Source organism: Sinohyriopsis cumingii, chromosome 2, assembly GCF_028554795.1.
Source record: "Sinohyriopsis cumingii isolate HCF-2022 chromosome 2, ASM2855479v2, whole genome shotgun sequence".
NCBI lineage: Eukaryota > Metazoa > Mollusca > Bivalvia > Unionida > Unionidae > Sinohyriopsis > Sinohyriopsis cumingii.
The window spans coordinates 100,831,742-100,859,418 of record NC_142962.1 but is presented as its reverse complement, the minus strand read 5'-3'; the positions used below and the strand labels follow the sequence as shown (position 1 = coordinate 100,859,418).

At 35.3% G+C, this 27,677-nt stretch overlaps 2 protein-coding genes across 4 annotated transcripts in view; one reads left to right on the top strand and one right to left on the bottom strand.

Annotated features, from left to right (window-relative positions):
* The window catches only part of LOC149805483 (adenosine 3'-phospho 5'-phosphosulfate transporter 1-like), a 56,642-nt gene extending 47,406 nt beyond the window's left edge, over positions 1-9,236 (top strand). For both annotated transcript variants that reach the window (XM_089950075.1, XM_089950074.1), the window contains exon 3: positions 252-9,236. In XM_089950075.1, coding sequence (XP_089806201.1) covers positions 252-1,366 — 1,115 coding nt within the window. In that variant the 3' untranslated portion in view covers positions 1,367-9,236. The remainder of the gene's footprint in view (positions 1-251) is intronic.
* A 6,915-nt stretch (positions 9,237-16,151) lies between these two features.
* LOC149805482 (mitochondrial ribonuclease P catalytic subunit-like) overlaps positions 16,152-27,677 on the bottom strand; it is a 44,423-nt gene continuing 32,897 nt past the window's right edge. For both annotated transcript variants that reach the window (XM_089950073.1, XM_089950072.1), the window contains exons 5-7: positions 26,285-26,415; positions 17,681-17,873; positions 16,152-16,665 (exon numbers count right to left, since the gene is read on the bottom strand). In XM_089950073.1, the coding sequence (XP_089806199.1) occupies positions 16,450-16,665; positions 17,681-17,873; positions 26,285-26,415 (540 nt within the window). In that variant the 3' untranslated portion in view covers positions 16,152-16,449. The remainder of the gene's footprint in view (positions 16,666-17,680; positions 17,874-26,284; positions 26,416-27,677) is intronic.

Sequence of the window (27,677 nt, the reverse complement as noted above, 5' to 3'; positions counted from 1 at the left end):
GAAAGGTTTTATCTTAAAGTTTTTTTATACATTTTTAGAAATTTACTTTTAATTACAACCATAGAGCTAGTATTGTGCTGGGTACCACTAAGACAGACCTGCTAAAGGATGGAAGTTCAGTTAAAAACTTTGAAAAACTTCATGTGTGATTGTGCATGATTTTAAACTGGTCAATAATTTCTTTTAATATTGTTTTGTGAATTAAATTTTGATAGCTTCATAGAGTTTGTTGCATTATTTTCTTTATTTAGGTCCAGGATGTATACAGCAACTAGTAAAGTTGTGTATATTTGGAAAAGAGGGTGAGCGATCGTCATTGGAGGAGGGAGGTCCTACTGTTTCACCATCTCGTTCAGCTCCACGGGAAGAAATGACCTTCAGGAAGAAGGCAGCTTTGTTAATTTTCTGCTTCTTTGGTCTGCAGGGGTCTTACCTCACCTGGGGTGTTTTGCAGGAGCGTGTTATGACATACGAATATGGAGGAACAGATGGTACTTCTGGAGAGCACTTTAAGAATTCACAATTCCTTGTATTTATCAACAGAATTTTGGCCTTCATAGTTGCTATGACTGTTTTGCTTTTTCAAAAACAGCCTCGTCACATTGCCCCACTCTACAAATATTCATACAGTTCCTTCTCTAACATTATGAGCAGTTGGTGTCAGTATGAGGCTTTGAAGTTCGTAAGTTTTCCAACTCAAGTTCTTGCAAAGGCTTGCAAGGTGATTCCTGTAATGCTTATGGGTAAGATTGTTTCCAAAAAATCATATGGTTATGATGAGTACATCACTGCCTTAATGATCTCCATTGGTGTAAGTCTTTTTCTGTTGACAAGTGGAGAAGAGAACCACAGAAGCACCATCACAACATTATCAGGCTTGATACTACTTATTGGTTATATGGCATTTGACAGCTTTACATCAAACTGGCAAGATGAGATTTTCAACCAGTATCACATGTCATCCATCCAAATGATGGCAGGAGTTAACATGTTCTCTTGTCTTTTAACCAGTGTCTCATTAATTGAACAAGGTGGTTTTGTTGAATCCTTGGCCTTTATGGCCAGAAATCCTGCATTTATTGTCCATTCTGTCATGATAAGTCTTTCTTCAGCGTGTGGACAACTTTTTATATTTTACACCATTGAAAAATTTGGCGCTGTAACATTTACTATCATCATGACTCTTCGCCAGGCTTTTGCAATTTTACTTTCCTGTGTAATATATGGACATCCCGTCACAATAATAGGATTTTTGGGAGTGTTTATTGTATTTATAGCCCTATTTTTAAAAACTTATGCCAGTCAGAGAAAAAAGTCTTTGAGAAATACCTCAAGTCCAATTGCAGCCTCCCCAAGCAAAGGTTAAGAACTGTAAGTCTCATTTTTATACTGATATGTTTGCTTGGTCAAAAGTAATATATAAATTAAGGGAACTTGGCTATTGGGTACTAACATAAGGAGTATAAATTAAGGGAACTTGGCCATTGGGTACTAACATAAGTAGTATAAATTAGGAGTGCTTGGTCGAAAGTAATATATAAATGAAGGGTTCTTGTCATATGGTACTAGCATAAATAGTATAAATTTTGATAGTTAAAATACATGGGATTACTTTAGAAGGAGTCTTTACCTAAGCAGGGGACCTGTGGGATTTATCATTTCAAAATGAATCTAAGCAGGGGACCTGTGGGATTTATCATTTCAAAATGAATCTGAGCAGGGGACCTGTGGGATTTATCATTTCTAAATGATTCTAAGCAGGGGACCTGTGGGATTTATCATTTCTAAATGACTCTAAGCAGCGGACCATGAGGATATATTATTTCTAAATGACTCTAAGCAGGGGACCTGGGGGATATAGCTTTTTTAAATGTCTATTGTTCACAGATCCTGCCACCCAGTAAATTGTAAATTGAAGTGTAAACTTCTAATACTTCTAACTGACCACCAATCAATATTCTTTTTCTTCCTTCCTGTAAACCCAAAGTAAAGTTGAATAAGAACCTTATAATTTCCTTGACTAAATGTATTTAAAAATATGTAGAAACTGTACAGACTTGGATTAATTCAAGATCAAATGAGCAAAAGGAACTAAGCACTACTTTTTAAGATCTCACTTGTATTACCTTTAGCTAAAGTTATTTACAAATAAGCTAAAATTTGATATTTCTGCTTTGTTATATGTTTTGGGATGAAATATGAACAAATCTTAGACTCCATGAAACATTGTTGTTATTTATGCTAAACTCAGAAAACTTCTTTTAAAACGTTTTCTTTTTTTGTTTGTAGTTGAGTCATTATATAAATTTTTTGCTGGACATAAGTCCCATATGTTGAGATTACCGGTAGATCCTAGAGTTACATTTGTACATTACATTATTTATTTCCATTAAATTCAGTTTCATCTTATTATGACATAGATCTGTTATTGATATTATAAAGAGATTGTAATGTTAATATTGTAAACAAATGTTTGAGTAGTTATTAGAAATATATAATTTTAGAAATAATTAATTGTTACAAGTCAAATAGGTGTTAGTGGTTTTTTTAAAAACAAATTGTGGCATTAGTGTGTATGCTTTTTGATGCATGCCCACAGGTACACATGTAGCCATAGTTGACAAGTTGTTGGAGCATGTACTGGGGATTTCTCATTTCAATTTATTTGCTTTTATTCATTGTATATAAATTAATATATGGTATGAATCATATATCAGCTTTATTTTCATTCTCTTGATTTTAGCATACAGATTTGGTATGGAATGTAATTTCATAATGTATGGTGTAACCTGTGAATAAGAACCACTCAGAGAACCAGGTTTAAAGCGGTCTTTCTCACCAGATGGTCTCTATATACCATTTATTATAATGGGAACATATGAAATTTGGCCTTTATACTCAGGTGGTTTTTATGAAGTTGGTTCCTGTAGCAGGCTTGACTGTATAATGTTGAAGAAATGAGTGATTTTATTTGCAGCAAACCTGAAATAGATTCATTCAGTATAAGAAAAGATGTCATTCTCAGGTGTCTTGAAGCATTTAGGTTTTACATAGTTTTCTTTTTCATTGTATTTTTTCTCATTATTTTTCTAGCAAATATAGAAATTTCATATTTTATGAACAAGTTTTATTCTGGAAGTCAAATATACCTATAACATGTTAGAAATGGATGCTGATGTATGCACATGTATTTTGTATTAAGTATTGTTACATGTATTAATTTATGGGAATTTATATTATATTTGTGATGATGCCTTATTTCTACTCAGTTGTTTGGACAGTTTTAATTTATATGTAAGTAAAAGAAAAACATGAATTTAAAAAAAAAAAATATTTGGCTCACCAAATAAAGGTCTCCTAAATAAGTCAGATAGAAATTTATATTTAGGAAATTAATTAATCTGTACATGTATTTCTTTCCCTCTAACAATAAAATATCCTAATGTACTGTAAAGGCTACCAGTGCTTAGCATTGGCCAGTTACAAAAGCATTGGATATGTGGTTACAGCTCAAGCTGATTAAAAATGAGACAGATCAAGCTCACACAGGTTGCAAGGTCAGGGTCTGTTGAATTTTCCATAGAAGCAAATCTCAATTTTAATCAGATTGAGTTACAGGTACAGTTACTTCTTCACAATAGTTATTTTTTTATTGTTACACTGGGCATTAGCTTGTTCTAAGCAAATGTTTAGAAACAAAGTCCAACATTTTGTTGTTTATACTTTTTATTCCAGTAATTATTTTGATACCCCATTCATAAATATTATATTTTAAAAATGAACAGACTTGCCAATAATGAGTAATACTCATCATATATTAACATCATGTGACTTGTATTATCACATGTACGACATACATGCCCAAGTGTGAATAGTAAAGTGTAAGTCAAAATGATGTGAAGATTCAATAACTGACACATGACAAGTATGCCCAAGTGTGAATGGGACAGTGTAAGTCAAAATGGTGTCAATATTCAATAACTGACACATGACAAATATGCCCAAGTGTGAATGGTACAGTGATAGTCAAAATGGTGTCAATATTCAATAACGGATACATAAAAAAAATGCCCAAGTGTGACTGGTACAGTGCATGTCAAAATGGTGTGAAGATTCAATAACTGACACAGCTAAAATACCATAGTACAGACATACAAGTGTTGCATTTCCAAAGTGTTGGGCTGCATTCACATTTGATCACCTTGTGAATACCTATCCTTTTCCTCCCTACACTTTGATATTATAACTGCATCAGATGTTGATTGTTGGGGCCATTTTGACTTTGTATTGATCCAGATATGCTGATTATGCAACAACAGATGTGGCTGTGAGTAGTGTACAATTAGGTCCATGATGTATTTAGATAGAGGAAATATTTCCAATTTGAGAAGCGTCTTTTATTCATGCCTTATAAGTGAGTCAAACACATTGGTATACATGGTAAAGGAAATATTTCCAAGTCGGGAATTGTCAGAATTTTGCCCCATAATTGAGTCACCTACGTCACACACATGGGTATATATGGTAAAGAAAATATTTTCAAAGTTAGGAATTGTCTGTGGTTCATGGCTTGAAGTTTTGTCACTGAGGTCTCGTACATGAGTAGATATGGTAAAGAAAATATTTCAAATTGTGAAGTGTCCTTTTTTTCATGATAAGTAAGTCACAGAGATTGTACAATCACAGAGACATCACAAACATATGACCTCAACCAAATGCAAGCTACCTATTTTTCTCACTTTTTTTCATCTTGGGTATGAAAAACTCAGTGCAGTTCCATACATGGTACCCAGGGAATGCATTTTTACCAACTACCAGCATCGACACTTTGATTACTGTACTCATTGTTCTAATGTAGATTGTACAAAATTCCAAATTGCATCTATTGGGGACTAATAAAATTTGAAAGTACTTTCCCTGGAACCAAAGCTTTTTACTGGAACAGCCCTTAAACTCTAGTCATTATTTTTATTCTGTTTTATTTGATGTGTAGCTAGTGTTTTGAGAGTACAAGCCAATTTCAGCTTATGTATAATACTGTATGCCAGAATAACCTATGTAGCTATAATACAGTAAACTCCACAAAGAGTTGTTTTTATGTAGAAAATATATTACATGGGTGCACATATCTGAATGTATTATTTGGTGTAAATTTATACTGTACATGATGAAACATATAACATTGTCTAAAGCTTATATTTAGTTTTGCCTCGCCTAAATTTATTTCAAGTTATGAGTCGCTGAAGGCATAATATATTTACTTACAGAATATGATAATAATTCTTTTTCATATTTTCTGCTAATTTAACCTTGCAACAAAATTTAGTTTATTTTGCATTGTTACGAACTCTTACTCATTAAAAGTGAAATCTCTGATGTAATGGTTGTCTGACAGACTCTAATAAAGTTCAGGTTCTGGTGACCTGAATTCCTGGCCCACTTAGTTTTAAAGCACTGCATTTAATCTTACAAACTGTTTGTCACTATTGTAGGCAAGTTCCAAATTATGTTTTTCACTTTCACAAAGTTGGAACTTTGATTTGATTGGTGAATCAGAAAGCCAGCAGTGCCCATCGGATCTGCTCATTATCAGTACATGTCAGTTTTAATTAGATCATATGAACTTGTGTTGCAGGCACCAGTTGTACATGTGTCTACTCTTGTTTGAGCCAGTCATGTTCAAGTATATATACCTTTTTTTTTTTTTTTCAGTTAAACTTTTGTGAAACATTTCCAGTGACATGGGATATATGAGCATTTGTTTGTGTCATTTTATACCTACCATGACAGTATGTTATTGACCTAACCAATCCATGCATACACGAGTTACACCTTGGTAATGTTTGACATTTAGGCCATTTTTCATGCACTGTGGTGGTGCATCTCTGTTCTGTTAACACATTTTGTTTATTTTGCCAAATATTCTGCCATAAGTCACATTAGCCCAAGTTGAGTAACAAGACAAGTGTTCTAATTGGAAGAATTTTTCATGAAACCATTAAAAATAAATTCCTAAAGTAAGCAAAATTAAGATTCACTTTTCCCTACAATCACATTGTTGTTCAGCTTGAATCTTTCCAAATAACAGCTAAATAATATATTTTTTCTAAATTGGCCATCTTAATATGTTGAACCAGGTTTTGTTTATTTTGACCATCAGTCTTCCATTCTTTCACGTATTTAAATCTAAAAATTGTAATCATGGATTGTTCTTTTTAGCAAGTAGTTGAATGAATGTTTAATTGTGATCTCAAGTTAACCAGGGAGACTTTTTACGGAAGCTCCTACATTGATTTGGCAGTATTGAAATTTGGGGAAGGGGAACAAAACTGTATGACTGCTCCAGTGGCCTAGTGGTTAGAGCGTCTGCCTCAGATGCAGGAGGTTGTGGGTTCGATCCCCGGCCGAGTCATACCAAAGACTTATAAAAATGGTACTAACAGCTACCTCGCTTGGCGCTCAGCATTAAGAGGTTAGTGTTAGGACTGGTCGGCCTGGTGTCAGAATAATGTGACTGGGTGGGACATCATGCTACATATCTGCGGCATGATGCCCCAGCGCTAAACATCACTATAAACTGTCACACTGCAGACATTGTAGCGATATTACTGAAAAATTGTTAAAAGCTACGTTAAATATCCAAATCACACACACACAAAACTGTATACAAATTGGCAGTACTGAAAGTTGGAAAAGGGGAGCAAAACTATATACAAATTGGCATCATGGAAGCAATTCAGCATAGTTGTTCAATATCAGAAACAGAAATTAAAGTGAGTTGGTACTTTGTTTGCAAAATATATTTTTTGTTTTGAGCAAATCAGCATTTGCTGATAGTCGTTTGACAGTCTGTCCAGACTCACTTGGGTTACAGTTTGCAGTAATTTCAGTTTCTCTGATATTGTTGCCTGTTTAATGAAGTAATTATTATACAGATATCTCACAAGGAAGTATTGAGAACTTTAAACTAAATTGTCTCTGTGACCTCTATTTCATATTCCAATAATTTTCATCAAATTTTGCATTTCATTATTTCAGAAACTGCTGTCACCAGTCACATGGATTTATTATGTAATGTAAAAAGTCATAAAGAGCACAAGTATTATTAAGTTCAGACAGAAATCGGGTCTTAGTGAATAATTTTAGATTCATTATATATGAGTGTTGATAGTTGATGTGTCAGGAGTAGCACTTAAATGTTTTGACAAAATTTAGTCACTTTGATCTATATTCCAGTTCTTGCAAGCTGCATTGTTTTGTGCTGAATTTGATGTCTCTGGTGCTATTGCATGTGTCACCGTGACCTTTTGGTTCACAGTTCATTGATTCAGGATTTGCATTTTAATTTTCACAGGTGATGCACTGCAGTTTGACTTCTGAGTGGGTATTCCCATATTTTGGTGCTCCCTAGACATGTTGGTTCATATGTTCAGGGGTGATGTAGGTCTAAATGTTTACATTTTGGTGGGTGTAGAATAGTAGCTGGTATTTTAACAAGCCTATGTGACACCCAACATATGAATCACCTTCCCACCCAACGATTTAGCCATACAGTCATTGGTGCTTTTGTGTGTGTACATTTTGTCCAAGTTATTGATAGTATTGACGTTATACTTTCCCGTGTTTTTTTCCATCAGTGTTAAATGTTCCTAATACGATATTAATGAAATTATTCATATTGAAACATTTTTTCTTTCCTTTGTTTCCATCTGTATACCATAATTTACTTGCATGTAAGTTGAGTCTGACTGCAGACTTCACAGACTCAAATCTGCCATTGCATTATGTGCCAGCAGATCTAAGTCTGTGAAGTTTGATACAAGTAATCAGTAAAACAAACAACATGTATGTTTGTCTGCAGGTGCATTATGCTATGGCGGATCAGGATCTTTGTTGTTTGCAATTTGACTGGACTTATAAGTAAGCAAAGTATACATGTTGTTTCATTTTTCAAAATGAATATCATGTCTAGCTTGAGGTTGTTTTATTTATGCTAAAGGTTTTGTACTAAAATGTGGGAAATATGTAGAGACTGTTTTTAGGAGTTTTTGCTTTGTGCAGATGTACCAATTAGGTTACCGTATATACTTGCTTATAAAAAAAAAACAACTGCAAACTGCACAAACCCAGATCTGTCATCGCATAATATGCTGGCAGATCTAGGTTTGATAAGTTTGCTAAGAGTAATCAGTAGAGCAAACAATAATCTGATCTGTGGACTTATTATGCTATGGCAGATCAGGATCATTGTTGTTTGCAGTTAGATTGGACTTATAAGCAACTATATACTGTTACAGTACGCACTTGTTATGGGCTTTATCTATGGTTTTATTTCTTTTTCAGATGCAGTTTTATTTTCAGTTTATGAAATCTTATTCAGAGAGTTAAAGAGTTAATTGTGTGTCACAGAATGTTTATGTATACAAATAACAAAATTAATATTTCTAAGAAATGTAATGTTAATAACAAAAAATATCTTTTGTTTTCAGAGCATCTTTTTAACCTTTGGCGTTAGTATTATGAACGAATTTACATGAATGTATTTAATGTGATATTACATCTATATTATTACTTGTATTTATTGTCATGTGCTGAATTGTCTTTGACACTGGTGATATAACATGATGTTAAATTCTGGATTGTCTTTGACACTGGTGATATAACATGATGTTAAATTCTGGATTGTCTTTGACACTGGTGATATAACATGATGTTAAATTCTGAATTGTCTTTGACACTGGTGATATAACATGATGTTAAATTCTGGATTGTCTTTGACACTGGTGATATAACATGTTAAATCCTGAATTGTCATTGACACTGGTGATATAACATGATGGAAAATTCTGGATTGTCTTTGACACTGGTGATATAACATGATGTTAAATTCTGGATTGTCTTTGACACTGGTGATATAACGATGTTAAATTCTGAATTGTCTTTGACACTGGTGATATAACATGATGGAAAATTCTGGATTGTCTTTGACACTGGTGATATAACGATGTTAAATTCTGAATTGTCTTTGACACTGGTGATATAACATGATGTTAAATTCTGAATTGTCTTTGACACTGGTGATATAACATGATGGAAAATTCTGAAGTATGAAAGTGATGTAACTCCTAGTACATTATTTTTTCTTGAATGCATGATGCTGGGGGTTTGATCTGTATTTCTGGGTTCAACATTTTTCCCTCATTCAATTGAAAATAAACCTGGCGTCTGAAGTTTAACAGTATTTTTTTCTTTCTTTTTTGGTACATTTTCTTATTATATATGTGAAGTACTTGCACTGGAACAATGCGTACCCAACTGAAACCATCAAGATCCAGAATGTGTAGCCAGGATCCATGTTAGTCTTGTTGAACAAGTTACTTTGCCAGATGAGGGACTGGTAAACATTTTGCATGTAATGCCAAAAGACATGCTCAAAATTTGGCAAAAGTGATTTTGTTGTTGATGAGATGACAAGTTTCACATCAAAAGGGACAGTTTAACTGGTTGATTGGGAGTAGCATTTGTTGACAAAAGTGATGCTCAACAACAATAATGATGTACTTTCAAGCATAGATTAGAGTAAAATCAACAACGCATTTTACCATATTCTTGAATGGCTCAGGTCTCATGCCAGAGTTTTGTTTGAATGAAACTATGTCTATGCAGTTTTTATATGCCCATTATAAGATGGAACATATTATGTTACAGTCTTATGCATTTGTCTGTGTAACAGTTCCCATTTCTGCAAAAATAAAATTCTCCACCATTTACAGCTACCCAACTTTGTGGATGACTTGCACTGGAGGTAAGGATGAAGCCTGTTTTAGGGGTAAAGGTTCTGGGACACCATTGAAAGACAAAGAATTTCTGAACAGTAACAATGGTTTTACATCCAAGAACTGGACCATTCCTTGTGGATAACTTGCATTTGGGGTCATGGTGATTGTGACTGAAAGAATAAAATAGTTTCTGCACAAAAATGTCAGGTCTCAACCATTTACCTTCACCAAAGATTGTGGAAGAACTGGTTGGAAAAGAAGCTTACTAAGTTCTGGATCAACCATTGAGATTACTGTTATTGAATGAAGAAAAATGGTTTTACGTCATAGCTAAAGTTGTATGCTGTTTACTGACCATGGAGAAGACCAACTGAATGACTGAAAGATAAATGGGTATTACAGAATGTTTTCTTGAGAAAGTTCTTTGTGGATGTCTTACACTTCCTGCTATAACCTAGAGATTTCAAGGTCACAGGTCATACAAATGTAATAAGAAAACTAGAGGAATGGTGAGTAATTTACTCAAGTAAATATACTGTACCTATCCCAAAATAAATTAGAATGTTTCATGTCAAGCCACAAAAATCTGGAACTAGATATACTAATGAGATTGTCTCATCCACTACATTAAGCTACAAGTCAAAATGAGCAAGAACTCTAAAACAAAAATTGCAGAGTTAAAATGACTGATCAATAAGCTCATCTTCAAGTGATGGCCATAATATTTTTTTACCAAGTTTCATGGCAATCCATCAAATCACAGGACAAGTTGCATTCACAAGATTGTCATACACTGCTGATAACACAAAAGGGCAACAACTCTAACAAAATTTTCTCTGCTCTTTTTCATGTGGTTGGCATAACATTCACCAGTTTCATGGAAATCAGTAGAATACATGCTGGGCTAGAGTGCCAGATAAATGGAATTGATTAATATACAGCCACACCTCCAAAGTGGCACAGTATAATAATGGTTTCTGTCCAGATGTTGAAGATCACATACCTTGACCAAATGTCTAGGTTACATAGACCCATAGGTCATGTTCTCCAAATGTAACCATGCCCTAGCCACTACTAGTGCCTATGCAGAGGACTATTAAGCATGAGACCTGCGCATCATGTGCTGTTCACAGCACCATTGTTCAATCTATGCTGGCACAATTTTTCTTGTCTTTACTGATTTCAGTGCATATAGTAAGATAAATGCATGAAAAGCTTTATAATTTCATTATTATTTAGTGAAGCAGTGGAGGCTTAGTGGTTACTAACTACTGGTTAGCATGCCCAACTTGCAAACCAATGGTTTAATTCTGCCCAAATCAGTATTGTCACGGAGTAAGGTACTTTTACTATACTGCCTCAGCACTATACAAACTTTCATTCTTTCACACATCAACAGCCAAACAAACTAATCATTATCTGAACACAGATTTATGGTGTATTTGCAAAGCTTGACACAGAACTTTAACATTTTGGCCCTCTGATACTAAGGGACAAAGTAAACTTAAATAATAAACTTAATTATGATCTAGCCATCCTAGAGTGACTTGTTTTATGATTTGCAAATCGGTGTATTTTATTTATTTTGTGCCAACTTGACATCATAAGAAATCTTTAGGTGCATGCACAATGTTGATATGACAAGTCATCTAGAGAAGTGGTGATAACATTTTTAAGATAGCCAAGGTGTTGATATGACAAGTCATCTAAGAGAAGTGGTGATAACAACATTTTTAAGATAGTCAAGGTATTGATATGACAAGTCATCTAAGAGAAGTGGTGATAACAACATTTTTAAGATAGCCAAGGTGTTATGACAAGTCGTCTAAGTGATAACATTTTTAAGAGAGCCAAGGTGTTGATATGACAAGTCATCTAAGAGAAGTGGTGATAACAACACTTTTAAGATAGCCAAAGTGTTGATATAACAAGTCATCTAAGAGAAGTGGTGATAACATTTTTAAGATAGCCAAGGTGTTGATATGACAAGTCATCTAAGAGAAGTGGTGATAACAACACTTTTAAGAGAGCCAAGGTGTTGATATGACAAGTCATCTAAGAGAAGTGGTGATAACAACACTTTTAAGAGAGCCAAGGTGTTGATATGACAAGTCATCTAAGAGAAGTGGTGATAACATTTTTAAGATAGCCAAGGTGTTGATATGACAAGTCATCTAAGAGAAGTGGTGATAACATTTTTAAGATAGCCAAGGTGTTGATATGACAAGTCATCTAAGAGAAGTGGTGATAACAACACTTTTAAGAGAGCCAAGGTGTTGATATGACAAGTCATCTAAGAGAAGTGGTGATAACAACACTTTTAAGAGAGCCAAGGTGTTGATATGACAAGTCATCTAAGAGAAGTGGTGATAACATTTTTAAGAGAGCCAAGGTGTTGATATGACAAGTCATCTAAGAGAAGTGGTGATAACATTTTTAAGATAGCCAAGGTGTTGATATGACAAGTCATCTAAGAGAAGTGGTGATAACATTTTTAAGATAGCCAAGGTGTTGATATGACAAGTCATCTAAGAGAAGTGGTGATAACATTTTTAAGATAGCCAAGGTGTTGATATGACAAGTCATCTAAGAGAAGTGGTGATAACAACACTTTTAAGAGAGCCAAGGTGTTGATATGACAAGTCATCTAAGAGAAGTGGTGATAACAACACTTTTAAGATAGCCAAAGTGTTGATATGACAAGTCATCTAAGAGAAGTGGTGATAACATTTTTAAGATAGCCAAGGTGTTGATATGACAAGTCATCTAAGAGAAGTGGTGATAACAACACTTTTAAGAGAGCCAAGGTGTTGATATGACAAGTCATCTAAGAGAAGTGGTGATAACATTTTTAAGATAGCCAAGGTGTTGATATGACAAGTCGTCTAAGTGATAACATTTTTAAGAGAGCCAAGGTGTTGATATGACAAGTCGTCTAAGAGAAGTGGTGATAACAACACTTTTAAGAGAGCCAAGGTGTTGATATGACAAGTCATCTAAGAGAAGTGGTGATAACATTTTTAAGACAGCCAAGGTGTTGATATGACAAGTCGTCTAAGTGATAACATTTTTAAGAGAGCCAAGGTGTTGATATGACAAGTCGTCTAAGAGAAGTGGTGATAACAACACTTTTAAGATAGCCAAGGTGTTGATATAACAAGTCGTCTAAGAGAAGTGGTGGTGATAACACTTTTAAGATAGCCAAGGTGTTGATATAACAAGTCATCTAAGAGAAGTGGTGATAACAACACTTTTAAGAGAGCCAAGGTGTTGATATGACAAGTCATCTAAGAGAAGTGGTGATAACAACACTTTTAAGAGAGCCAAGGTGTTGATATGAAAAGTCATCTAAGAGAAGTGGTGATAACATTTTTAAGATAGCCAAGGTGTTGATATGACAAGTCGTCTAAGTGATAACATTTTTAAGAGAGCCAAGGTGTTGATATGACAAGTCGTCCAAGAGAAGTGGTGATAACAACACTTTTAAGATAGCCAAGGTGTTGATATAACAAGTCGTCTAAGAGAAGTGGTGGTGATAACACTTTTAAGATAGCCAAGGTGTTGATATAACAAGTCATCTAAGAGAAGTGGTGATAACAACACTTTTAAGAGAGCCAAGGTGTTGATATGACAAGTCATCTAAGAGAAGTGGTGATAACAACACTTTTAAGAGAGCCAAGGTGTTGATATGACAAGTCGTCTAAGAGAAGTGGTGATAACAACACTTTTAAGATAGCCAAGGTGTTGATATAACAAGTCGTCTAAGAGAAGTGGTGATAACAACACTTTTAAGATAGCCAAGGTGTTGATATAACAAGTCGTCTAAGAGAAGTGGTGATAACAACACTTTTAAGACAGCCAAGGTGTTGATATGACAAGTTATCTCAGAGAAGTGGTGATAACAACACTTTTAAGATAGCCAAGGTGACAGATTAGAATTTAGATCAGAATCATTTTCAATTATGACCAACTAGACATAATAAAAAAATCTTCACTAGGTGAAAACCCAATGTTGATATGACCATTCAGTCAGAACAAAAAGTGACAAGATTTTCAAAATGGCCACTGTGGAATACATACTGAATGTCTAAAAGCACCATTAGGACCAACAAGACATCCTAAGAAGTTGTTTAGTAACAACCCTATGTTGATATAACCATCCCTTCAGGAGGAGTAACGTTTACAATATTTCCAAAATGGCCAATGTTGTATCCATATTGGACATTAGATCAACACTATTTTCATTTTGGCCCAACTGTACATCATAAGAAGTCATTTGATAAAAACCCCATGGCAATCCTACATTTAATTCAGTCTTAGTCTTAATTGAAATAATAAAACCTCATACTAAAGTCCTGAATCAAAAAAATCTTGCTCAGTATCTGAAATGCCAAACAGTTCATAAAACTCAGCTTCTGTTATGGGCGTGCTGTCATCATAGACTTCATCATTGTCATCAGGGTCATCTGATAGTGTGTTGTTCTGCTTCTCATTCTTCTCGTCATTTTCTGATTCAAATATCATCATCTTCAGTTCCATCCATGGCATTGCTGATACAGCACTTTCGAAATGATTTGGCAATCATACTAAAGTTGAAGTTTTCTGAAGAAATGCACCTGATCTCTTGTTTCAGACTTTCTCCAACCATTCATTCGTTCCACTTTTGTCCATCCATCCCATTTCATGTGTGCGAATGTTGATACCTGCATGAAATTCATGCTTTTTTGATAAATCAGCTAAACAGGCCAAAACAACCGTGCATGGCTGGTCATTTTTATCAAAATAGTTTTCTCACCAACCGCTTTGATCATTTTATTGTTTGTTAAGTCAAAGGTCACAGGCATCTGTTCCATATTTCCGATTTATGATACTTTGAATGAGCACTCCTTTTGCGTTGGATAGTAAACTTCTGAAATGATTTAAATTTTTCTTCTAAGTGTTTTGGTAGCTTTTTTGCTATCTTTGTTCGCTGCCTGAGGCAGAAACCATGCCGGTTCATGAAACGAGAACACCAACCAGCTGATCCAACAAATTTTGAATCTGCTATCTTATATTTGTCATCTTTTGCCAATTGCATAGCACACAGATGAATTGCAGTTCATGTGACAATGTATCCATTTTGTTGACATTCACTTACAAGATCACTGGGGGTCCAGAGCGGCAGAGTGGGCTAAAGCGCTCACCTCTGTCTGCGTGGGTTCAAGTCTCGGTTTCAGTCAATGTGGGTATGTGAGAAAGATTGCCAGTAGCTTCTTGTGGTTGGAGTTTCTTTCTGGGATTTTCCTGGGTTCTTCCTCCATCATTTATACTGGCCGTCATGTATAGCCTATTTTGTTCTGAAAAACGACATTAAACCCTGCGACGACAATAACAAAAAAAAAAATCATTGATTTCTTTCTCCAATTTAGGGAATGAGGCGATCCCAGTTTGATGAGCCTTTGTTCTTAGCATTTCTTCTAATGCTGCTTTGCTTTTCTGCTATTCCAGTACTTGCTTCTTGTTCACACAAAATTTGCATGCTGCATCACAGTTGTTATTTGCTTCTGCATTCACTAACTTTAAGTCTGAATGCTGCATCATAAGCAGAACACTTTCTTTTACTTCCAACACTATTCATTTTATCTGATTGAATATAAATTTCATGAAAGACTGAAATGAAATAACTTTATCCAGTAATTTTTTTTCCTTGGGTCGTTGGCTATCAGTTTGTATTTTATGTTTATTTATCATTGTTTCGGGGTTGGGGTGGTTACTACAGGTAGCGTGATTCATTGGACAAAAATATGATTGGTTGTCAGTGTGCACATTGTTCAAGCATTGTGAAAGTTATAACTTAGTAGAAATCATGACCACTGCTTTATCTCAAACAATACATCAGAAAGTTGTTAGGTATTGGTAAAGTCATTGGCATTGTGCAACAAAACAAACCTATTATCCCAGAGGTATTTACTTCAGATTAAACATACCAGTAGTTATTGTACAACACTCTGCAGCTAACATATTCCACTTTGCTTTACAAACAACTAAACAACAGTAAAAGATAAACAGTTGCCACCTTTTACTTTGAAAACACCTGTCAAAGAAATCTCACAAATTATAATTTTAACAATCATGCTGACTCGTTTATTGCTACCTGCCTGTATTTTATGACTAGAATGTGACGGGAAAAATGATTGTCAATGGAAACATTTCCTCCATATAATGTAAACCTGCCTATCAAGGACAAATATGACATATCCACTGAGTGTCCAGTACAGACAGGTATTACTGTAATTTGTTTCCATAAATGTAGGTCCAAGATGAAATGACAAAACCTATGATCAATATCAGTAGGGCTAGAAACAATATTGGAAATAGTATATACAACAAAAGTTTTGCAAGTTATAAAGCATATATTTCTTTGAGTTTCTATACATTACATCTGCGATAAAGTGATGGTCACAGATGTACAAATCTACAGTCTTCCTTCTTTTGATCCTACCACATTGTTATTTCAGTCCATTAAAAAATAATCATTGACATATGATGCACAACAGTTATCTCAAATGTGATTTCTCTGACACAAAAATCTGAGTTACAGGAAATTGTCTGCAACATGATTTTTTTCTTCTTCAGTCATACAGAATTAATTAAAATATGATTTTATCAGGCACAGAAACCTTAACGTTATTCAGGTTTTACTGAGCTGTGCTTTCTCCAAGTCATCCATGACCTTTAATTTTTTTCCTATTAAACTAAACTGCCTGAGATGTGATTTTCGCAAGCAGAGGAATCTTTCAGTCAACTCATAGACTGGTTTATTAATCTTGTCCTCATTTTCTGCAATGTAAGGGATGTGCCAGCCTCCTGGGTCCTGTTGAATTGCAACATCATAGTCTATTGGGTACTGCAAAAGAAAAATTTGTTAGAAAGAATGAATTTTATTGCATTTCTTGAAATGTATGTTGATTATGCAACCTTGACTTCTGACCTTGTGATCTACTGTTTTTCTGTGACCTTGATTTTAGGCCGTTTGGTCCCATGGTCAGTTGCAATCACTTAATATACCTATATAATGTCAAATTACAAAGGAATGATGCAAAAGAAGATAAAGAGTAGCCAAAATAAATTTGTCCTTTATTTAACAATCAGGTTAATCCTTGATTTTAATGGAAAAGTTAAGCTTAGCTTTATAAAGGATAATGTTGGCATAGTTTCTTACATCATAATGCACTCCCAAATTTTGTCAAAATTTCTGAATCTGCAATTTTTTGTTTCATGCATTATTTATGATGATCATATACTTCTAAATGGATTTCTGAGTTTTATCAAATTTTGCAATCAATAATCAGGATTAAAAGTTACAAAATAAACAGACATTGAAATTCTTTCATATATGGTACATGAAAAAAATATTGAAAATCAAAATTTTGCACATGCTTAATACCTGTAAAAGCTATGCAAAATAATAAATTTGCTAAATTTTAAAGATTCTGAACAACATAGTTCTGAGTGAAATGTGCAAACTGTACCTCACAAAAATACTGTGTTTACTCAATTTTATGGACTTTGAATGTGCTGTTGAAAATACTGTCGACAATGTTTACTGAAAGTCATTCATTTCTACCATTTGTTTTATCAATCTGACACAAGCACTTCACTCTCACTCTCAATGTTAACAAATACTTAACTGAGGGAGAGCAGACTGGTATCAATTTGCAGTTACTTACAACTCGTGTTAAACGGGTCACCGAATATGTTCCAGAAAACAACCTTTCACACAAATGAAATGGGCTATATTATCATCAACTTTTATATTTCTGTAATAGGTGACACAGTAAATATCTGGTGTCCTTGTCTGACTTTTGGAGATTTTTCAACCCTAAATATGGCTAGTCAAGTTGGCGATTAAATAATCCTACCTTTATATCCATGCGTCCATTTTCAGAGACCTTCAATATTATTATTTGTCTGGCCCGCTGCCATTTCTCAAACACCAACTGCATGTGATCACTCAGGTGGAATTTCTGGGTCCTTAAACAATCACTTGTCACTATGAAAGATGATTTACCACTATAAAGGGCTGCATATATGAGAAATGGATCATCTTTGGACCTGGAAAAATTTAGACTATAAATATTTTCACAGATCACACTCTTTTACAATGGAAACTAAAGCAAATGAACCATGACATACAGATCACAGAGGTTAAATTTGATCGAGTGTTGTAGTCATCAAATTGCATTCCCATCCACCCCAGAGCTGCAGGACTCTTTAATCAGAAATCATTAAGAAAATGACCTAAATATAAAGCTGCAGTGCGACCTCATGAAGGCATTAGATATAAGTCATAGTGATCTAACTTTAAATGGTTACTGTTGTACTCACTGACCTGAACCCCCTACACATTACATTACTGGTGGCTAACCATGACAAAGAAAACGAACTTAAACCCAAATGAAATACTTAGGTGTAAAATGAAATTTACCTAAGTATATAACTTGAAAGGTGTGACCAATGGATAGACAGACTGAAAGATGGACAGACAATGGCAGAAGTATTTTTGTATGGATTAAAGAACATCAACTCATCAACCACACTCTTCCAGTGTAGACTTGGTTTATGTTACAAGGAAAACTTGTTCATGGATGACTGGACACAGAGACATGACCAAGGCATCCTAAAGATTTTTGCCTTTGCCAGAATTGTTTGCCAAAAAAATTACAGTAGATGCAAAATTTATTATAAAAAATATTTAAAGATAAATTTTTCGATCATAAATAATAATAAAACACTATTTCATGAACTAATGTACCAGAAAATGTGCAGTTCTCCACTACAGATAAGCTGATGCACCAGTTTTAGTAATGTCCATTCAATAATAATTTGTTCCATAATTAACTGTTTATTTTTAAAAGAAAACTCTTAAATAAAGTTTAGTGTGTGAGTGATTTGGATTTTTGATGTAGCTTTAACAATGTTTCAGTCATATCGCTACGATGTCTGCAGTGTGACAGTTTATAGTGATGTCTAGCACTGGGGCATCATGCCGCAGACATGTAGCATGATGTCCTACCCAGTCACATTATCCTGACACCAGGCCGACCAGTCCTAACACTAACCTTTTAATGCTGAGCGCCTAGCAAGGCAGCTGTTAGTAACATTAAATAAAGTTTAGTATAAAATCTTACCCATCAAACTTGTTCCTTGCTTTCTTACAACCAAAAATATTTGCCTAATTGTTATCAATCAAGGCCTCTAACATCTGCAAGTCATTCCAAGCCAAAATTGGAGGAAAATTTTCTCCACTCCTTATGATGGATAGTAATGTTAAAGTGATGACAAACACTTTCAACACAGTCATGACTGCAGCTGCCAAGGACATAATTGGCCTCCATTGTCCAAAGAAAAACCCTGCGTTACAGAAGAGATTCTGAAGTTGTATGATGCCCAAAGAGACCTCAAATACACCAAACACACAACAGGGGCAATGGAGTACCGAGAAATAAACAAGAATATCAGAAAAAACTTGAAGAAAGCAAAAGAAGATTGGATTGGACAAAAGTGCATAGAAATAGAGAGCAGTCTGATAAAGAATAACAGCAAAAAGGCATTCCAAATTGTGAAAGACCTCAGCAGACAGAAGCAACCAAGAGTCAGTACCATTCAAGATGAAAATGGAAAATGCCTCACAGAAGCGAGTGACATTGCAGAAAGATGGACTGAGTTTTGCAAAGAACTCTGCAACCATCAGTCCACAGGAGACCCAGAGGTGCCTGAAGTTCCAAACTCCTCAAATGATGATTTCCCCATTCTCAAAGAAGAGGTGGATTCAGCAGTAAGAGCACTGAAGAATGGGAAGGCAGCTGGAGTAGACAACATCCCAGCTGAACTTATCAAGAATGGGGTGAATCAGTGAAAGAGCTACTAACAAAATTCTGCAACAAGATCTCGCAGACAGGTGAATGTACAACACAGTGGACCCAGTCACTGATTATAACACTCCCCAAAAAAGGCAATCTCCAGCTGTGCCAAAATTACAGATCAGTTTGATCAGCCATGCTAGTAAGGTGATGCTGAAGATCATTTTGAACAGACTGAAACCACAAACAGAAGAAATAATCGCTGAAGAACAGGCCGGGTTCCAGAGTGGAAGAAGCACAACAGAAATATTCAATCTCAGGGTTCTGTGTGAAAAGTACTCGCAACATCAACAAGACATCTATCATGTGTTCATAGATTTCAAAAAGGTCTTAAAGTGTGGCATGAGGCATTGTGGGCCACAATGAGGAAGTACAACACGGGTCAAAAGTTGACCAATACCATCAAGCAGCTGTACACCAAGGCTACCAGTGCAGCAATTGCCCAAGGTTCTGTGGGGGACTGGTTCCAGACAACAGTCAGAGTATGTTAAGGCTGTCTCCTGTCACCCACGCTTTTCAACATCTACTTAGAGCGCATCATGAGCGAATCCTGGAAAACCACTGTGGGACAGTCAGCAGTGGAGGGCGTAACATCACCAACCTCCACTTTGCAGATGACATTGATGAGCTGGCAGGCAGTGAAGATGAGCTTGCCACCTTAGTGAAGAACCTGGATGAAACATCTTCCAGATTTGACATGGAGTTAAGCGCTGAGAAGACAAAGCTGATGACAGATAGTGGCAAACAAATCTCAGCCAAGATTAAAGTCAGAATACAGAAACTGGAAACAGTGAGCCAGTTCAAATATCTTGGTTCCATAATCACTGAAGAGGGATCAAGAGCAGATATTTTGTCACGAGCAGCACAAACAATGGCAGCTATGTCAAAGCTAAGACCCATCTGGAGAGACAAGAATATGTCTGAAAACTAAACTCAGACTATTGCAAGCACTAGTCATCTCAATCTTTTTGTACTCATGTGAGGCCTGGACCCTGACAGCAGAATTACAACAAAGAATCCAGGCACTTGAAATGAGATGCTACAGAACCATCCTTGGCATCTCTTACATGGACCACATCACAAATGAAGAAGTGCGGAGCACCATCAGGTACAAAGTAGGCCAATATGAAGACCTCCTCACCACCATCAAAAAGAGAAAGCTGAAATGGTATAGCCATGTCACTAGAGCCAACAGTCTATCCACAACAGTCCTGCAGGGCAGCATCCAGGGTGGTAGAAGGAGAGATAGAGAGAAAAAAGTGGACTGACAACATCACAGAATGGACCAGGCAAAGTTTTGCGGAGACACAGGCATTAGCACATGATCGAGACAAGTGAAAGGAACTGGTCAGATGTTCAGCAGCACAGCGCCTCGACGACCACACTTGGTCAAGAGACTAATGATGATGATGATGATGCTCAGGCATGCAACCATACACCACAGCTTATTACCATCTAAACTTGCTTATAAAACGAGTCCAACTTCTAAAAGCACAGACCCAGATCTGCCATCACATAAGGCACCAGCAGATCTAGGACTGTGCAGTTGGTTGGGGAGCAATGAGTAGAACAAACAACACAGACCCTAATCTGCAGGAGCATTATGCTATGGCAGATTAGTTTACAAGGAAGAATATGTGGCAGGACTGAAAATGACAAAGTAAAGAGCCCAAGGCAATCATTAACGCCATTTTTCAGCACATGGCTATACATGGCAGCCAGTATTAATGGTGGAGGAAGAACCCGGGAAAACCCTGGAAAGAACCACTGACCCACGAGAAGCTACTGGCAAGCTTTCTCACATACCCACATTGGCCGAATCCGAGACTTGAACTCACGCAGACAGAAGTGAGATGGCAGTGATCCATAATGGAGAGCATTTTAGACCACTCGGCCACTAGGGACCCCTGATAATTCTTGTAAACACATAGTTACAAAGATAGTGAGATGTACTTTTATTGAAGTAAACAATTTAATGAGTTCATGAGTTCAGTAAAGGCCATGGGATTCCCCCAACGGAAATCCAGCTGACCTATTTTCTGATTGGCGAGCTGCTAAAGTAGTTGAGCTTGTTAACAGTTAGTCTGATTTTGAAATGTTTAGTTGAACCTCTTTATTCATTCTGTACTGCATCATTGAAACCAGTTAATGCTAGTATTAACATTAGCCTTAGAAGAGACAAACCGTTGTGATCATTTGATTGAATTTATTTATTTCAACTATTCATTGGAATTACAAAGTGATCATACTTTCGGATTTAGTAGTTGTATTAAATTACCATGACATCATTTAAAGCTATTTTGGATTATAATTGTGATACATCAAGAGCAATGGCACATCAGCACAACAGCATGAACTGAAACTCATATAGATTACTTGATACTTTTGGATTTGTGATAGAACTTTTAGGACTATTTTGGATTTCAGTCACCATACTATAAGTTATTGTTAATTTTTCACTTTCTATTTTAGGGAAGTAAATTATATTTTGAAGTTTACTAACTTGTTGGTCTTCATTAATTTTTGTTACTTAATTAATTTTTGTTTTAGTTTAAGACCATAAAGATGTAACAAGAAGTTTGGGGTAATCTCTCATTGGATGGTTCAAGTGGATTCTGTTATGACATAAGTTGTTGTGAAACATACGATGTTGGAGGTATTGTGACAGAGATCAAGAAGTAAGATATTGCAATGTAGAACCATAATGTGTATTTAGGGTGAAGAGGTGGACATTTAATTCATTCCTATATTCTTATTCCTTATGTTCTTGTTTTGATACTAGTCTCCTTATGTTTTTAATGTTGTGTTTAGATACAATTTGAGAGGAAACATTTGTTTGTATTATTCATTGGAATTACAAAGTGCTCATTCACTCTGGACTAAAATATTATTCTGGGATTATTTTGAATTTATTTAAAGTAGTTTTGGACAATGCCTCTGTTATACATTAGGAATGTTGGCACATCAGCATATTCAAGGACACAGAATTCATTCAGAACACTTGATTCTTTTGGATTATTTTTTGTGTCGATTATTTCAAAATTATTTTGGATTTAATTCATTATACTGTAAATTCCCCTTACATTATCTTTTTTTTTATAACTTAAGAGATTTAAACTATTTGATAAGTTTTACAACATTTGTTGGTTTTGCTCTGATCAATTAGTTTAAGAGCATCGAGTCATAACAATCAATGAAAACCATAAATGTACTGTCACTTTCCTTTCATTCCCAGTCGATTATGACCAGGAGTGGTGATCACATGCAAGGCACATGCTTTATGGCTAAATAAGAAATCAAGAAGTAGTTTGTAACAAATTATCTAACAGTTCTATAAATTAATGAGACTGGCATGAATCAAGAAAGTAATAAGAACAGCCACCTGACACTTATTGATGAATATTGAACAATACTTGCGATGTCAAATAGTTTCCTTATAGTCTTACTTAAAATACATGATGAACATAAAATAAAAAACAAATATAACACATACTGTGACACACATTAAACATTTATTGAAAAAGGTCTACTTCCTTGAATTCTTTTGAAACAAATCTATTTATTTGTAAATTTTAAAATATTCAGCACATATAGTGTTATGACTTGGGCCTAAAATATATTCTGCCCAGGGCTTTGCCGACACTACAGTATATTTTCTTCTTATATTCTGCCCAGGGCTTTGCCGACACTACAGCATATTTTCTTCTTATATTCTGCCCAGGGCTTTGCCGACACTACGGCATATTTTCTTCTTATATTCTGCCTAGGGCTTTGCCCCTTCTTCGCTAGCCATATGTCTTGATGGATCATAAAGATATTTCAAAGCTTTGTCTTAGTGACATCTATTGGATTTCAGAGTTGTCAACCTTAGTATGTAATGCCAACTAAGCAATAGCGTATAACAGCAATGCGTTGTACGTCGGCTGAAAATGGTGGAGGCAATTGATTTCAAAAGGATACTTTGTAAGTTTAACATCGAAAGTATGACTATATACCAGTGAGAAGCCATTACATGTGTTATTTGAGGGAAAGGATGTATTTGTACAAGCACAGACTGGCAGTTGAAAATTTCTTATGAGTCCATTCCAGATGCATGCTCTTTCTCGATCTTCTAAGAAGTGTTCAAATGTGAAGTACATGATTTTGATTGGATGCAGTGGCTTTGCAGACCTGAAGCACTGAAATAACTTAACAATCTGCCAAGGTATAGGTTAACACATTGGCTAGCGAAGATGGCTTTGCCCTCATTACAATAGGTATGTTCTGCCAAGGGCCTTGCCCACATTACATTCTCTTTTTATGTTCTGCCTAGGGCCTTGCCCACACTACAATACATTCTCTCCTTAATGCATTATCACAGGACCTCAAATTTTTCTATTCAATCACCTTACATTTTCCTATTATTCTTTTTTAATACTTTCTTTATAAAGATTTTATCAATTAAGAAAAAGAATTATTAATTCCATTTCAGAAGAACTACAAACCTATTCCATGTGTTTAATATCAATATAAATTATCAGTAAACATGGAGTATGCATGATACATTTTTTCCTTACTAACTGGTTGGAATCAATGAGATCATCGAGAGAAACAGTTATAAAAAATTATATAATACAACAAGAAAAGATGTTGTAACTTTAGTTGATACATCAGCTCTATTTCAACCTACTGAGGACAACAAAGACCTCATACCCCTGACCAACAGCATTGCCCCCTGGACCACCATAGAGAGGCTTTTGTCTCTGCCTCTCCCCTCAAGCTTTTTTTTCCAACTTTCCAGGCAACTTTATTTTTCAACTGAAATCCTTGTATATTTTTTATTCCTTGATTGATCCAATGATGTTTAATTTTCTAATATAAATGTTTACTGTGCAGCAATGACAGGATCATTACATTAGGATATTGTCAATACAAAGTCACTTGCAACCTAAACAAAATTAAGCACATTTAACTCTTTGTGAGAATACATGTAAAACAAAGTGTTCCTGGAAAGGAAACAGAAAAGTGCCCGCAAAATTTAATAATTGCAATAATAGTTCAAGCATTCCTTTGCGCAAAATGGATGTAATATCAAGAATTTCATGCAAAAGACATTTTCTCCCCGAAGATTTGTTGTTGTAGGATTAAACGCCATTTTTCAGCACAAGATAGTGGCCAGTATAAATGAAGGAGAAAGAACCCAGGAAAATCCCGGGGAAAAAACACAGACCCATGAGAACCTACTGGCAAGCTTTCTCACATACCCACATTGGCCAAGCCCGAGACTTGAATCAACACAGACAGAGGTGAGGTGGCAGTGATCCGTAATGGTGAGCACTTTAGACCACTGAAGAATAAACTCCTGGATTTGAAAGAGGCTTGAATGTAATGAAACTCAACAACTATGCCCCTTCCCTTACTGCACTGGTGTTAAGCTACCATGCCACCTATCCTACTGAATGTGTGGTATGTTCCCAGGCTCCCATCCTAACTGTACTGGTGATACGCTCTTCTAAAATGAGTCTATATAAATTTAAGGAAACAGATATATGTCCACTGAACATAATGCTGCACTACAGCCTTAATGCTGACCTAAACATGATGTCCCACAAATACCTGAAAACTGGAATAAACAAGATGTCCCACAAATACCTGAAAACTGGAATAAACAAGATGTCCCACAAATACCTGAAAACTGACCTAAACATGATGTCCCACAAATACCTGAAAACTGGAATAAACAAGATGTCCCACAAATACCTGAAAACTGGAATAAACATGATGTCCCACAAATACCTGAAAACTGACCTAAACATGATGTCCCACAAATACCTGAAAACTGGCCTAAACATGATGTCCCACAAATACCTGAAAACTGACCTAAACATGATGTCCCACAAATACCTGAAAACTGACCTAAACATGATGTCCCACAAATACCTGAAAACTGATCTAACACGATGTCCCACAATAACTGAAATCTGACCTAAACGTAATGTACCATGAGTGCTTGAAAACTGACATAACATAAAATCTAGCAATCTGGACAGACAGACAAATGTAAAAATTTAACACTATATACACTTAACAATGTAACGACTGTAATTAAAAAAAAGAAATACAAAAGTTATATGCATTTATCTACCATAATATAGTAGCCTATCATACAGTAATACACTAGCCTATAAGTTGAGTCAAACTGCAAATTCCACAGACCCAGATCTACCATCACAATGTCTGTGCAGTTTGTATAGAACAAACAACACAGACCCTGGTCTGCAGGCACATTATGCTATGGCAGATCAGGATATTTGTTGTTTGCAGTTTGATTTGACTTATAAACGAATATATAGGGTAAGTCTGTATAAATCATTACAGCACATATTTATTGTCTACAGATATTTACTCAATACTGTAAATATATACCATCTAGTACAGTACACATGTACTGTCAATAGATATTTATTCAGTACAGTATATGTGTATTGTCCATAGATATTTACTCCGTACAGTACACATGTACTGTTGAGAGATATTAACTCAGTACAGTACATGTGTACTGTCGATAGATATTTACTCAGTACAGTACATGTGTATTGTCCATAGATATTTACAGCTACTTACTCATTCTCAACCAGGAATACATGTGCTCTTTCTTGAATGAACTGTACAAAGTTTGTCTTCCCAATGTGTTTTCTTCCTATCACAAGCACTTTCTTCTTGGTTTTAGAAAACTCGTCCACCACTTGCCTCAGCTGAAACAAATTACAGATGCCTAAGAACCATATATACCTGCTTATAAGTCAAATTAAACTGCAAGCAACAAAGAATCTGAACTGCCATAATAGATTGTTTCCCCCTAAAGTCACTAGCAGAAATATTCTTTTCATTTTACCTGCATGATGGGTAACCTGGTAGTTTCTCCTGTATGCATGAACCAAAGTTGACCATTTTGAACAAGGCACACTGAGACAAAATCAACTTATAAATAACAAGTATAGTGACTAGCAGAAAGCCTGATCTGCATTATGTTTATGTATGTATGTTTTGTAACAGTATCATGAGATTCAATGAACTTTTAAACACCATATAAACTCAATGGTAAATCTGCCATCATACCATAAATATGGCTGCTGATGATGTCATTCGGGATCTATCCACATAATGCATCTGCAGATCAAGGTCTATGTTGCTTGTTCAACTTATCACTCCTAACAAACTGCAAAGATCCAGATCTGCCAGCACATTATGTGATGGCAAATCTGTGTCTGTGCAGTTTGCAATAGGATTTGACTTATAAGCAAGTATATACAGCACCATTCTCCCCCTTGATAACTCATGCACAACTGATTCCAAAAACACTGATATACACTTAAAAATTTTTTTAGGAACCTTTGAAAAATTAACAAATGGATGGTGATGAAACAAGAGTGGGGGATGGGATAATTCCATTTTCAAACACCTTTAATAATCACGATGAGAATATTTGTGAATAAATAGCTTTTATAATGGCACTACTAGTTTTTCTTTACAAATTACCTTTAATTTCTGGATAAACAATCTTGAAAAGATCGTTAAAAACAGTATTTTATGAGGTTTCATTATGCTTCACATGTACTGCTGAAAATACTGTGTATTCATCACTGCTTTTGTACTGAATTGGATACAATCAAGTGTTACTGTTAATTCAAAATTTCTTTTTTTTCCCCAAAAGGCAGACACTGATTTTGAGAAACAACAGGATTGAGACTTGTGTTGTTTTCAATTTTTTTTTCTTCTATCACCAGAAAGATGGACAGCTAGATAGATTTAGTTACTAAAGATTGTAAAAATTAAAAATGTAAACCATTGCCAAAAATGAACTGAATGAATCCCAGAATCAGAGATTATGTAAAAACAGTTCAGCAAATCTGAACACATTTTCAGTTTTTTAAATGTTCAACAAATATCATTCACAATTTTAAGTTGATTTCTCTTTGTGTGTGTGTTGTCACTTGATTTCTCTAACAACAAGCAA